Source organism: Nyctereutes procyonoides, unplaced genomic scaffold, assembly GCF_905146905.1.
Source record: "Nyctereutes procyonoides isolate TBG_1078 unplaced genomic scaffold, NYPRO_anot_genome, whole genome shotgun sequence".
Lineage (NCBI taxonomy): Eukaryota > Metazoa > Chordata > Mammalia > Carnivora > Canidae > Nyctereutes > Nyctereutes procyonoides.
Genome location: NW_026575121.1, coordinates 58,913,914 through 58,927,210, shown reverse-complemented (window position 1 = coordinate 58,927,210; position 13,297 = coordinate 58,913,914). Strand labels below are relative to the sequence as shown.

Below are 13,297 nucleotides of genomic sequence, written 5' to 3'. Positions count from 1 at the left end.
GACCACAATGTGGGGAACGTTCTCCGTGCTGGGGCTGGTATCAGAGGTGCTCTGCCATCTGATGGGCAGTGGGCTGCTTGATGTTCCACTTCACTCAGGTTCCCGGGACTGGAAGCCAGAGGCTGCTTGGCCTGAAGTGCACCCACTACCATGTTTCCCTTCCTTGAGCCCTGCCGGGAGTCGCTCCCATGGCTGCCGCTATGTCCTGGAACAGCCCTCAGTTCCCTGAGACACCAGGCCCATCTCTGTGCTGCCTGAAGGAGTCTGGGATGCAGAAGCAGAGGGGGCCGAGTGGCTGCTTACAGCATCTGAACTGCCGTCTGGTATTCCACTTCATTTCCTGGGTAGAGCCCAGCAGTGGCTAAAACTCTCTGTTTCTGCCAACAGTGCGACTTGCTGGCAGATTTCCTAAACAGGATGAAAACCTGATGATCCTGGTTCCACCTGCAACTCATACCTCCAGGGCCAGCAGAGTGGGCACTGCCCAGTGCCTCCGAGATGACCTCCAGGGCCTGGAACATTCCATAGTCTCCCTTTGGCCTGAGAGCATAAGAGGAAGACATACGCAGAATAAATGTGCACAGAGCCTGTGGGGCAGGGAGCCCCCCAAGGACTGAAGCTCTGTGTCCCATCCCCACTCAGACTCGGGAACACGGCACCCAGATGGGCCATCTGGGTGGCTGGAGCCTGATGCCCACACACCTGTCATAGGCCTGGTCTTGGTGACACAGTGGTATTCTCCCTTGCCGGGACGTGCCATGTGCCCATCAGTGCATGTGGGCCTGGGGATCAGCAGGTGCCAGCGGCGCCAGTGCCCACCCCCTTTATGCCGGCGCCGTGCTGCTGGCTGGTTGTGACCGTTATATGCTGTTAGGATGGTAGGATCTCCTTCACCCCACTGTCACCCTGTGCTGGAGAAACATCTGTGGCTCCTAGCGCACAGGAAGATTCATACTCCTTTTCTGAAGGAAACGGATGGAAGATAAGGAGTTGGATGTGTTTCATTTTCCAAAGATTGTCAATTTTTTTTTAATTAATTAATTTATTTATTTATTTATGATAGTCACAGCGAGAGAGAGAGAGAGGCAGAGACACAGGCAGAGGGAGAAGCAGGCTCCATGCATCGGGAGCCCGACGTGGGATTCGATCCCGGGTCGCCAGGATCGCGCCCTGGGCCAAAGGCAGGCGCCAAACCGCTGCGCCACCCAGGGATCCCCAAAGATCGTCAATTTAAAAAATGTTTAACTGTGTTTGGTATATACATGTTACATCGAATTACGTGTTTGAGGTTATATTTTTTCTATTTGGAAGCCACATTTTAACCAGTTCTCAGAAAACTTGGCCTTGAAGCACCATTGTGCTTCCTGTGGTGTCAGGAGAGGAGAGGCCCCCCTGGGAGTGCACCTTGATAAAGCCTGGCCCAGGGGACCCTGGCTGGGACTGAGCAGCTCTACACACGGGCTCGGCCGTCCTCCTAACTGCCATACTCGGGGTGAGGGACTGCCAGGCTCTCAAGAAGCCTGTGAAAACGGACTGCACCGGGAAGTGGAATGAGTCCTTGTCAGACCTACCTACAGTTTGGAACATCCAAAACTCAGCAGGTATTGCTGGGTGCCCATTTTGCAGAACCAGAGCTCCGACCTTTCCCAGGGTGCGGAGTCTATTAGGTTGGTGTTTCCAGGGTGCAGGATGGACGGTACAGGGCTGCCCACAGTGGGCAGGGCAGACCCCACGCCCTCCAGCAGGTGCAGCTGTGGCTTCCCCCCTTGGGGGGCACTGCCCAGTATCAGCACAGATGTGGGTATTTGCTTATGGCAGAACAAGTACAGCGTGTGCAGGGTGTTCCTGGCATCTGAGGCTGGCCCGCAGTCCCAGCCCGCTCCCCCATCTCCCACCCAGTTCAGAACTAATTACTGTTTCTGTTTCAGGGCATTTGCATGTGAAAGGCAAAGAAGAAAAAATGTCCAAATCACTGAAAAATTACATTACTATTAAGGTAACCTACTGTGCTGCTGCTGCTGCTGACCTGTCCTGAAGGCTGCTGCGTGGGCGAGCCTAAGTCTCAGATCCCCCGTGCTCTCGCTCTAGTCCCGCAGCCTCACAGGCTTCTCCTATGCCCGGGTGTGACTCGCATTTTCTCATGGTAAAAGCGTGGCAATAATCTGGCACTCTGGTTCTCTGCCATGTCCCCCCCCGCCCTCTGTGGCCTGGCTTCCCTGCAGATGGCCACCATCTTCCCTGGCCCATTCCCCACGCGGTTACCCTGAGTCCCATTTACCCCTCTTCGTGTCCTACCGCTGGTCTGCCGTCCTGTGGCTTCTCTGGGCCCCAGGGACGAGGGATGGCCTGTGAGCATCCACAGGAATGGAAACCATGTGAACTCACGGGGGCACTTCAACAGTTTGCTCTTTGTCCTTGGGCCCATAAAGCCAAATGTAGTTTTATTTATTTATTTTTTAAAGAGACTTTATTTATTCATGAGAGACCTGCAGACAGAGGCAGAGACATAGGAAGAGGGAGAAGAAACAGGCTCCCTGTGGGGAGCCCAATGTGGGACTCGATCCCAGGACCCCAGGATCACAACCTGAGCTGAAGGCAGACACTCAACCACTGAGTCACCCAGGCATCCCTGCCAAATGCAGTTTTATTTTTTTTAATTTATTTTATTTATTTATTTTTAAAGATTTTATTCATTTATTCATAGAGACACATGCAGAGAGAGAGAGAGGCAGAGAGACACAGGCAGAGGGAGAAGCAGGCTCCATGCAGGGAGCCCAATGTGGGACTCGATCCCGGGACTCCAGGGTCACGTCCTGGGCCAAAGATAGGCGCTAAACTGCTGAGCCACCCAGGGATCCCCTTTTAGCTCTTTTCCCACTTTTGCTAAAAGTCTTGCTTCCTTACAACAGCGTATATGCTTCATGCTTTATCTTAAAAGTGACATGTTTTAAAATTTAATACCAGTATTCCTATTAACACTAAAACTGTTGAGTAAAGATTGCCTTTATTTTTTTTTATTTTTTTATTTTTTTTAAAGATTGCCTTTAAAGATTTCCATTAAAACAGTTCTTGTTTTAATAACAACTTTACTGAGACACAATTCACAGATCAGAGGCTTCACCCTTTACATTGTATTACTCAGTGTTCTTAGCATCTTTAAAGAATTGGGCAACAGTCCCTACTATCTACTTGACACGCTCACCACCCAGAAGGAAACCACATGCCCATGACATGCTCATCCCTGCCCCCTGTGCCCTCTGGTGTCTGACCTTATCGATTTGCTGGTGCTGGGCTTGCACTTCCTGTTACTCTTGGCCTCTGGCATGGAGGTCACGCAGTTGGCGCACATCTGTGCAGAGTGTAATTATTTGCTGTGTAGCATCCTCCTCAGCTGCACAGCAGGCTCATTTGTTAGGTTTGTTTCCAGCTGGAGGCTGTGTCTTTCCCCTTTCCCTCTGTTTTCCAAGAGTGTGAGGTGTTGCAGGAGTTCAGCAGAGTTAGGCTGTCCCCAGTGTGGCTCTGCTCTTTGGCTTGTTGCCAGGTTGTCCTCCCAGTGTTTGGTGTGACAGAAGGAAGCCATCCCTACAGGAACCTTGATTTTCCCTTTCTTACACAAGGTACTACGTGTCCCAGAACGCACTTTGCCACCCCCTACCCCCCGCCGCCCCTAGCAGCAAACTGTAATGTTTGCATTTGGTTTTAGAAGGAATGTGTGTCAGTGCGGGAAGTCTGACAGTTGCAGACAAGACGGAGGAGCCCACAGTGGGAAATGTGGAGCCCAGAGAGTGGGGAGCACACGCTCCCTGGCTGCCCTGCGTTCTCTCCCAGAGCAGCTGTTGCCACCTTAGCAAAGCGCGCATGTATAAATACGTTTCTCGGGGTTCTCCTTCCACACAAGTGGTTGCCCTGTTTTGCACTTGCTTTATTCACTTAATGCATCTTTGTGGTCACTTTCTTCCATATGGAGTTAATTCCTGTGAATGGCTGGGTTGTCATTGTACCCTAATTAAACAGTGCCCTGTTGATGGTTATTTTAAATTATGTCAGATTTTCTATGAGAGAGTGTGTAGTTAAATTTGCATAGGTATTACAGAGTCTGCATTACTTAGGGGGCCTGGGGTGCGGTACCATGACGGGCCCGTTTCCTGCGACTGGGTGTGATGGGAGTCTGCGTGCTCTACAAGACAGTGATGAGAGTGTAGGATAAAGGCCATCAGAGGATGTGTGCATGCAGAATGTTCTGGATGAAGCCTCTGCTAGCGAAGCAGTAAGTGTTCTTGATATTCTTGCCAACAGGGTATCAAAGTGTCGGTTTCCTTGTCAGCATGAACTACTAAATAAGATCTGAATCAGGCTAACATTTTCCTTGTTAACTTGGAAACTGACAGCCAGGCTTTAAATTTCCGTTTCTTTCCCAGGTGCATGTGAGAGTGTGTACTTACGGTCTCGTTACTTTGTATTTTGGGGGGGCGTGGGGGCGTGGGGGCGTTCAGCCATATTGTGGTGGAAAAAACACGTGTCTGTTTCCTGGTTTCGGGCAGAAGAAGGTCTCCCCGCCAGGCCTCATTATTTTGGAGGCGGCTGGCAGACGTTGGTTATGGTCTGCAGGAAAACTTGATTCTTTCTGCGTGACGAGACCCGAGTCCACGCGGGGAGAGGTTGACCTTTACAGCTCAGATAACGGCTCGGAACTGGCCTCTTTTCATCTCTAGGTTGTGATTTAGGACCCGTTACTTTACTCTCAAAGCCTCAGTTTTTCCCTCTGAACGTGACATGAGGGCGCCCACCCCGAGGGAGTCAGGGAGGCTCCCTGGGGGAGGGGCAGCCGCCCCCCCGCTTCCTGCCGGCCGCACCTCCTTGGCTCCGGAGCTGTCCCCACGGTCACCGCCTGATGGCCGCGTGCCCCAGAGGTCATGAGCCACCTTCTGCCCTTCTGGCACCCGTTTCACCAGTCGGAGCTGCGGTGGCAGCTGGTGACAGCACAGCAGGGACCCAGGCCGCGTCTCGGTCAGGCATTGGGGCGGTGAGGAAAGCAGAGCGCTTCCCCCGGGCCTGAGGCGTCGCCCACAGGTACAAGTGGCCGGGTTTAGAGGGCGCGACCGACGATCCACGATCGGATACGCGTCTGCGCGGTGAGCCGCTTCCCCAGTCGCTGGCGAACGCACCGACACCGCAGAGTCCCCTCGGGGCGTGTGGTGAGGACACTTGCCATCTGCCTCAGCACGTTCCTAGTGCAGGACACAGCCCTCGGCACTGCGGCCGCCGTGCTGTCCGAGAGGCCCGGAGCTCGGTCGTCGTACGGCTGAGAGCGCGCCCCTCGACCAGCGTGTCCCCGTCTTCCCCGCGCCACAGCCCCGGCAGCGCCATCTGCTCAGTTTCTGGGACTGTGACTCTTTCTCCCTTGAGCCACAGGTGGACCCTACAGGACTTGTCTCTTTATTTACTTAGCATAATGCCCTCCGGGTTTATCCCTGTGTCACAAATGGCAGGATCTTTCTTTTCTGATGGCTGAATAATACTCAATAATATTCCACTGTATGTTCTGTGTCTGCGTGCCTGTCGCATTTGTTTTTGATCCGTTCATCCATTCACAGACTCTGGGGTTGCTTTCTTATCCTGGCTCTTGTGAATAGTGATGCACTAGACATGGGCGTGTGGATATCTCAAGAGATGGATTTTCTTCAGGTAAATACCCAGAAGTGCAGTCCCTGAATGGTAGGATAGTTCTATTTGTAACATTTTGAAGACCCTCCACACTGTTTTCCACGGTGACCACACCAGTTCCCATTCCCCACCAACAGTGCACGAGGGCTCCCCTTTCTCCACATCCTCACCAACACCTGTTGTTTCTTCTGTTTTTGATTCTGGCCATTCTGACAGGTGTGAGGTTATAATCTCATTATGGTTTTGATTTGCATTTCCCAGTGGTGAGTGATGTTGAGCATCTGTTGATCCTCTTTGGAGAAATGTCTGCTCACGTCTTATGCCCACTTTTGCATCAGGTTGTCTTCTGTTGAGTTGTAGGAGTTGCTTATCTCGGAGACTCAGCTCTTATCAGATACATGGTTACTCATGCTTTCTCCCCTTCCAGGCCACCTTTCTGCTCTGTTGCTGGTTTCCTTTGCTTGTTAGTTCCTGTGGTTGTCCTTTCATTCTGTTATTATCGGGGATTAGCCCCCAGGGCCTGAATGCTGTGGAAACAGCTCCATCACGGAATTCTCTTTGCAGTTACCGGGACTCCTCCACAGGAGCCCCCAACATGGTGAGAATAAACACTTGTCCTGTTGCTGGACTCTGAACACACATTGAGGGCAATCTGAATGAGCCCATGGTCTGAGTGGGAGGAGAAACCTTTAAAATAAAACCCTGTGGGACACCTGGGTGGCTCAGCAGTTGAGCATCTGCCCTTGGCCCAGGGCGTGATCCTGGAGTCCTGGGATCCAGCCCCGCATCGGGCTCCCTGCATGGAGCCTGCTTCTCCCTCTGCCTGTGTCTCTGCCTCTCTCTCTCTGTCTCTCTCGTGAATAAATAAATAAAATATTTAAAGATAAATAAAACCCTAAAAAAAAAAAAGAAAAATAAAAAAATGAAAAAATAAAGCCCTAAAAGCCATTTAGGACTTTAAAGGGAGTTTAAGGGATCCCTGGGTGGCGCAGCGGTTTGGCGCCTGCCTTTGGCCCAGGGCGCGATCCTGGAGACCCGGGATCGAATCCCACATCGGGCTCCCGGTGCATGGAGCCTGCTTCTCCCTCTGCCTGTGTCTCTGCCTCTCTCTCTCTCTCACTGTGTGCCTATCATAAATAAATAAATAAATAAAATAAAAAAAAAAAAGTGGCTGGCATATAAAAAGTGCTTTATAAAAAAAAAATAAAGGGAGTTTAAATGGAGTGACATAGAGAACAGTGTGCGAATGATGAAGTCTTGTACACAAGGTTAGTTTTCCACCTGGTGACGCTGTTTGTGGCATAGTGACTACACTGCATTTGAAGTGGTTCCCCCAGGGGGACTGAGGCAGGGCACCTGCTCCCGGGGGTCCTGTTCCTGCTATACCAGCTCTGTGAGGCCAAGGGTCAGCTTCACCCAGGGGACGGGCTCTGTCACTGCTCACAGGGGGGCACCTGCCGATCTTGGTGTGGCTCCTGGCCACTGTCCTCCCAGCTATCACATGCTGGGTCACTGTTGTGTGTGTTTGTGGGGCAATATGTGCAGAAATAACCACCAGACATGGATCAGGTTCACAAGAGGAGGGCTGAACATGTCTCCTTTTACTCACAGAGAATCCACAGTGAAGGACAGGATAGTTTTGGGTTTTGACCCAAATTCCATGATGTCAGAAGGTCCTGTCAGAGCCAGCTTATACCTGGTTGGGGGGGGCGGGGCGTGGTCACCATGAGCACGTCCGTGGCAGGCCCAGCGGTGCCCCGGTGCCCCCATGGAGGCCAAATTTGTCCTCCCTCCCCCTGCCCCCACCCCATAAGGCCCCTGAGCACTTTCCACCGCCACCACACACAGGTTTTGTTGAACTTTGTGATGTTCCAGCAAGTTCTGCTGAGTTTCCCCAGGTTATCCCTCCTAGTAGAGACCTGTCCACTTTGTGTGGATGTTTTGAAAGTGATCTAAAACAGCATCTTTTCAGTTTTACTATTTAATCCAAGGCGGTGCTGTGTTCAAGAAACCTGAGCTTGGGGCCAGCTTCATCCTGTTGCCACAGAGCTCGCATGGCCAGTGGGAGGGCAGGTGGCCTCTGCCCCTGAGCCCCACCGTCACATTCTCCACTGCCCCTCCTCCTGCACCCCTTCCCTTGCCTGGCCCTTTGCTAGGCTGTGTCCATCCCCTGGTGACACACGGGCAACACGGGGTGGGGCGTGCTAGTAATGAGTCTGGAACAAAACCAGATTTCGTAAAACTTCCTGATTGCTTGATAAGCGAGATCAGCTCGCACAAGCTGTCGTACGCGCCCTAATTTCCCATTTTTCCCTGATCTCTCTTAGGACTTTCTGAAGACGTTTTCCCCTGATGTCTTCCGGCTCTTCTGCATGCGGAGCAGCTACCGGGCAGGTGAATGACACGTGAGGCCACGGGGTGCGCTCAGGCAGGTGGCTGAACATGGGCTACATCCCAAGCAGTCTCAGCAGTGCAGCTGCTTTCTGCCTGAAAACAAGCTGTGGAGGCATGGCTGGAAAGCATCCCAGCTCCTGGCCAGAAGGTTCCAGAAGCTTGTCTTTGGAGGCCATGGGTTTTCCACCGGCCCCGGCTCTGGGTGGTGTGTGGGCTGGGCATGAAGCCCCGTGGAGGGCGTGTCCTCACACACCACAACATCAGAATTTAGGGGCCTGGCCTCTGTCCTGGGCCTAAAATTGGAGCCCAGAGTCCCCTGTGTTGGCTGGTCTCCTGAGAGGTGGTTCAGAGCCCACATCTCTGCATTCCCAGAGCCACCTGTCTCAGCACGAATGGACTCCTGGCCAAAACCTTTTGGGAGTAGTTTTCCATGTTTCTTCCAAGGCAGGGAGGCTGGGGTCAGGACGGAGCCTCTTGGTCTGAGCGGGGCAGGCGTCAGGGAGTCCCGGGGCAGGGAGTCCCACTTCCACTGCTTGGCTTCTGGCCGACAAGCGTCAGGTGTGCGGGGTATGGGCATGGGCAGCAGCACCCGGTTGACCTCATGCATCCCATCCACAGCCATTGACTACAGCGACGGCACCATGCTGGAAGCCAAGCACCTCCTCCTGGTGGTGGCAGCATTTGTGGAGGACGCCCGGGCCTACATGAAGGGGCAGCTGGTGTGCAGCCCCATCAGGGACGATGTGCTGTGGGAGAGGTAGGTGCCCTCCCTGTATCCACCCGAGTGTCCTGGGCGCCACCCGTGGGGCTGTGGTCCTCCGGGAGTGCTGGTACAGAAGGTGCCTTGGGCACGTCAGTGGTCCTGCTGGGGTGAGTCACCCCCGCACCCAGACTGAGTTTGCTCACTGGTGTTTGTGAGTGATGCAGAGAGGTTCTGGTCCCCTTACTCCATGGGTAGGAGCCTGGCAGGTGCGTGGCCGAACTGGACCCCTGAAGAGCACGGGAGGGTGGCTTCAGTGGCTCAGTCCAGGCTTGATCGGGAATTGACCAGCAAGTCTGCACAAGTCAAGTGCATGTCCTGCCATTGCCTGAGAGCCATGCACACCAGTGTCTGGCCACAGGATGGTGGCAGAAGGCTGTGACAGTGGAGCGGCCCCCAGGAGTGGCAGGAGTAGAGTAGCAGGGAGGGTAGGGGGGGTGGGAAATGTTACATGCGGAAATCGTGTTTCTAGTTCCGTTTGTTGAATGGTTAAACTTGTTCATCTTTGTTGTGTCACTTGTGAAATGGTGTGGAAGATGTGGGGCTGGCATCCGGGATGTGAGAAACTGGGGAAGACTGGGAAATGCTTGTGCGGTTAGGAGGCAAAGCTCCCAGTGGGTCTATCGGGTGTTTATCGGGTGCTGCATGTGCCTGCACCATCATGGGACGGATCTCATCCTGGAGGAGTCCCTAGGAAGTTAGGAAAGTCCCTGGACACATCTGGAGTCAGCCTGGGGAGGAGGGAGGATGCTGGGCTGGAACAGGCTGGCACTGAGTCTGTTGGTCCCAGCCACGGGTGTCCAGGGGACAAAGCCTAGAGCATCGGGGCAGGGCGTTTGAGGGTGTTGTGTGGCTTGGTGCTGCCAGCAGGACTGGGCAGCCATCTAGATGGAGGCCCCAAGGGAGGGACAGGTGGACACTCATCTTTTTCTCTGGCATTCCTCGGCGACAGGCATGGTAGAGGGGGAAGGTAGAGACTGCCACTCGGGAGGTCACATTCAGCTTTGTGACAAACAGCCCTGATAGTGGCCTGTCTCTCCCTTCCTGGTCCCTCAGAGCCAGGCTGGGAGCGGCCACCACCTGCCAGGACCGTGTGACCCTGAGAGGGATGGCTGGGACCTGGGGCCACCCTCCACCCTCAGGGGGGTCCTGCCTACAGGCTCCTGGGGAGGGGGGTTTGCATCATGCCATCCTTCCCTCCAAGCCTGCACATGACAGGTCTGCATGATGCAGACGGCTGACAATATACCGTGATGTCGTTTGAACCTTACTTTCTCACCGCTGCATTTTTAAACTGTTAGGAGACACAGGGCTTGTTCAAACCCAGGTTTTAGAGGCTTTCTCAGTCTGAATCTTGGGGAATTGATCTTACCCGGTTAGGACTGTTAGCACTCACAGGTGTGAGCGTGGCCTAGAAAGGGCCAGCGGCAAAGTCACGGTCACGACTCAGGAGGGTGTCTGTGCTGCGGAGGGACTGGGGCGCACCCTGTTCCTTCTGCTGGGCCAGTCCAGGGGCTGAGGCGTGCCTCTTTCCCTCCCAGGCTCTGCCACACCCAGGAAGCTGTGAAGGCCGCCTTGGCAGACGACTTCGACACGCCTGCAGCGGTGGATGCCATCATGGACCTCATCCACCACGGGAACAGACAACTGAAGGCGCGCACAAAGGTATGTCCCAAGACGTGGCTGCTGGGGTGGGGTTTGGGTATGGTTGGTTCCCTTACCCTCCTTCCCCCCAAAAGCTGCTTCAGCCTGCACGGGGCCACCCCTCCAGAGCAGGGAGGCCCCACACACGGACAGGTGTTTGCTCACATGGGAAGCACGTCATCCTGTTTCCTCAGAGGAACTCAATGGAAGCTGTGTGTGGGGCCACTGACCTCCCAGAGACCCATCTGTTAACACTGTCACCCTGGGGGTTAGGTGTCAGCGTATGGATTTGGGGGACACAGCACGCAGACCCTAGCAGATCCCCATGTCACAGATGGGCAGACTGAGGTGCAGGGGTTCCGTGGCTTCCCCGCAGTCGTGCAGTGTGCCCTTGAGGGGCTACTCCAGGGTTGAGTACAGAGTATGCCCTGCCAGGGCCGTCCTCACTGCATGAGGAGCAGAGGCAGTGACAGGAGTGCTTTTACACCATTTTCCTGGCTCTTAAAGCGCCTCCTTCCTGTGATGTCACAGGAACCCGGCGGTCCCAGGAGTCCTGCCGTGTTTGGCTCCATCGTGTCCTACATCAAACAGTTCTTCGAGACCGTTGGGATTTCTCTGGTGGACAGACAGGTATGCCCTGCCCTTCTAGTCCTCCTGTGAGGTTGTCTATGTGCACTAACAACTGTTTGTTCTTTTTATTTTTTTAAAAGATTTTATTTATTCATGAGAGACAGAGAGAGGCAGAGATGTAGGCAGAGGGAGAAGCAGGCTCCCTGCAAAGAGCCTAATGTGGGACTCAATCCCAAGACCCTGGGATCACGACCTGAGCTGAAAGCAGACGCTCAACCACTAAGCTGCCCAGGCATCCCTGCTCCCCTTTTAAAAATGTTATTTTAATGGATAATTATGCTGAATTTATGTGCTTAAAATACGTTCTGTAAAAAGTAAACGTTTACCTGACCTGCAGTGATTCTGAGCAGAGCTGGCCACCCCTCCTGGCTGCCGACTGACTGCTATGGGTTCTGTCCTTTGGCGTTATTTTGAGACTCTCTAGATGCAGTTAGGTGCACAGTAAGATGACACGCTTCCGGCCGAGCCCCTTGGTGTCCTGTAGCAGGGATGGGTGCTGTTCTCCCCCCCCCGCCCCCGGGGGGGGGGCCCTGCCTGCTTCACTGAGACAGGAGAGCCAAGGGCTCAAGTGGCCAGACTCTAAACATGGAGAGTGACCATCACACGTGTGCTGGGACCACTCATCCTCCCAGGCTGTGCTGTGGGGTAAGGGGAGGCGGATCAGGCCCAGTTGTCCTTGGCTTCACCTCCTTCTCAGCAGCGGACACTGGATCCTGCTTTGGGCTCTTTTATTATGGAAGCAGTAACTGAGGATTCTGTAGGTTTGAGACGTTTGACCCGAGCTGTAAACTGTTTCTTTCACACCCATGAGCACAGCCAGCCGCTAGGGTCCCCTCCCTGTAAGGAGATATCCTGTAGGTGGGAGAGGACTTCCAGTGACTTCAAATCCTACTTGACCCACTGAACTCTGCAGCCGGGCAAGGAGACTGTCAGTTTGTGACCAAGTAGTGACAGCGTACTGTGTGTGCGAACCATATGCAAGGTGTACGTTGTTTTAAGTATTTTTTTTTAATTTATTTATTCATGAGAGACAGAGAGAGAGAGAGAGAGGGGCAGAGACACAAGCAGAGGGAGAAGCAGGCTCCATGCACTGGGAGCCCAATGTGGGATTCGATCCCGGGTCTCCAGGATCGCGCCCTGGGCCAAAGGCAGGCGCCAAACCGCTGCGCCACCCAGGAATCCCAGATGTTAGCACATCTGTGGAAGAGTAGCTCCTGGCCTGCTGGCAGGAGTGCAGGATGGGAGGAGGGCTGCCCACACGCCTGGGTGCAGGGACACTGCTCCCAAGGATGGGGGCAGGAACCCTAGGGCTGAACCTCCTAGCAGTGTTGGGGAGCTCCCTCTGGTGACCAAGGCGTGCAAGCCAGGGGAGCGGGGACTGGCCAGCAGCCCAGGCCCAGTGAAGAGAGCCCTGGGGAGGACATGCACCGATTGGGCTTATTAGCACAGAAGCCTCAGCACCCTGTCAGCTGGGCTCAGCCCTCTGGGTAGCTGCCAGGGCCTCACTGATTGTACCATTCCACCCGGTGTAGTTGGTTTCAGACGACAGCAGTCGGGCTACTCTACACAGCGTGGTGGAGGAGCTGGTCCGGTTCCGGCTCAAGGTCCGGCAGTTCGCCCTGGCCACAGAAGCGGCCACCTGGGAGGCTGGACGGCAGCAGCTCCTGGACAGGCGGCCCCTGCTAGAGGCGTGTGACACTTTGCGCCGGGACCTTGCTGCCCATGGCATCAGCATTAAGGTAAGCCGTTGCCGCTATGGCCTGGTGACTGGGCACCATCACCCCCAGGTGCTGTGTAGACCGGAAGGCATCCCACAAACGCAGAGCGGTCAAAGCCCTGGATAGGCACAGTGCTGATGCTGCCTGTGAAGAGAGAGTCCCACCCCCTCGCCCCAGTGACTTCAGGGGGCACCCACGGGAGGAGGGACCCAGGAAGGGCCACTACGGCGGAGAACACACACGGGAGTGGGCCCAAGCGGCCCAGACCAGCCCTGAGCTGAGAGTCTGCTCCCTCCCCAGGATAGGAGCAGCACATCCACGTGGGAGCTGCTGGATCACAGGACCCAAGACCACAAACCAGGGAGCTGAGGACTTCCAGCACATTCTGTGCTTAAGTCACGGTAACAGCTTTATATCCAACTTTCCCATTGTGCCTGATGGTCAACATTAAAGTCAAACTGATTCCATGTGCCTGCAAAGTGGATTC

At 54.3% G+C, this 13,297-nt stretch overlaps 1 protein-coding gene across 11 annotated transcripts in view; it reads left to right on the top strand.

Annotated features, from left to right (window-relative positions):
- CARS2 (cysteinyl-tRNA synthetase 2, mitochondrial) overlaps nucleotides 1-13,297 on the top strand; it is a 60,921-nt gene that overhangs the window by 31,887 nt on the left and 15,737 nt on the right. For 9 of the 11 annotated variants that reach the window (XM_055336059.1, XM_055336055.1, XM_055336054.1 and 6 more), the window contains 7 exons: nucleotides 1,929-1,996; nucleotides 7,992-8,058; nucleotides 8,677-8,815; nucleotides 10,360-10,483; nucleotides 10,994-11,092; nucleotides 12,625-12,831; nucleotides 13,111-13,277. In XM_055336059.1, the coding sequence (XP_055192034.1) occupies nucleotides 1,929-1,996; nucleotides 7,992-8,058; nucleotides 8,677-8,815; nucleotides 10,360-10,483; nucleotides 10,994-11,092; nucleotides 12,625-12,831; nucleotides 13,111-13,179 (773 nt within the window). In that variant the 3' untranslated portion in view covers nucleotides 13,180-13,277. Of the gene's footprint in view, nucleotides 1-1,928; nucleotides 1,997-7,991; nucleotides 8,059-8,676; nucleotides 8,816-10,359; nucleotides 10,484-10,993; nucleotides 11,093-12,624; nucleotides 12,832-13,110; nucleotides 13,278-13,297 lie in introns of those variants that run through there. The other 2 variants (XR_008665788.1, XM_055336050.1) reach the window with 1 other exon arrangement.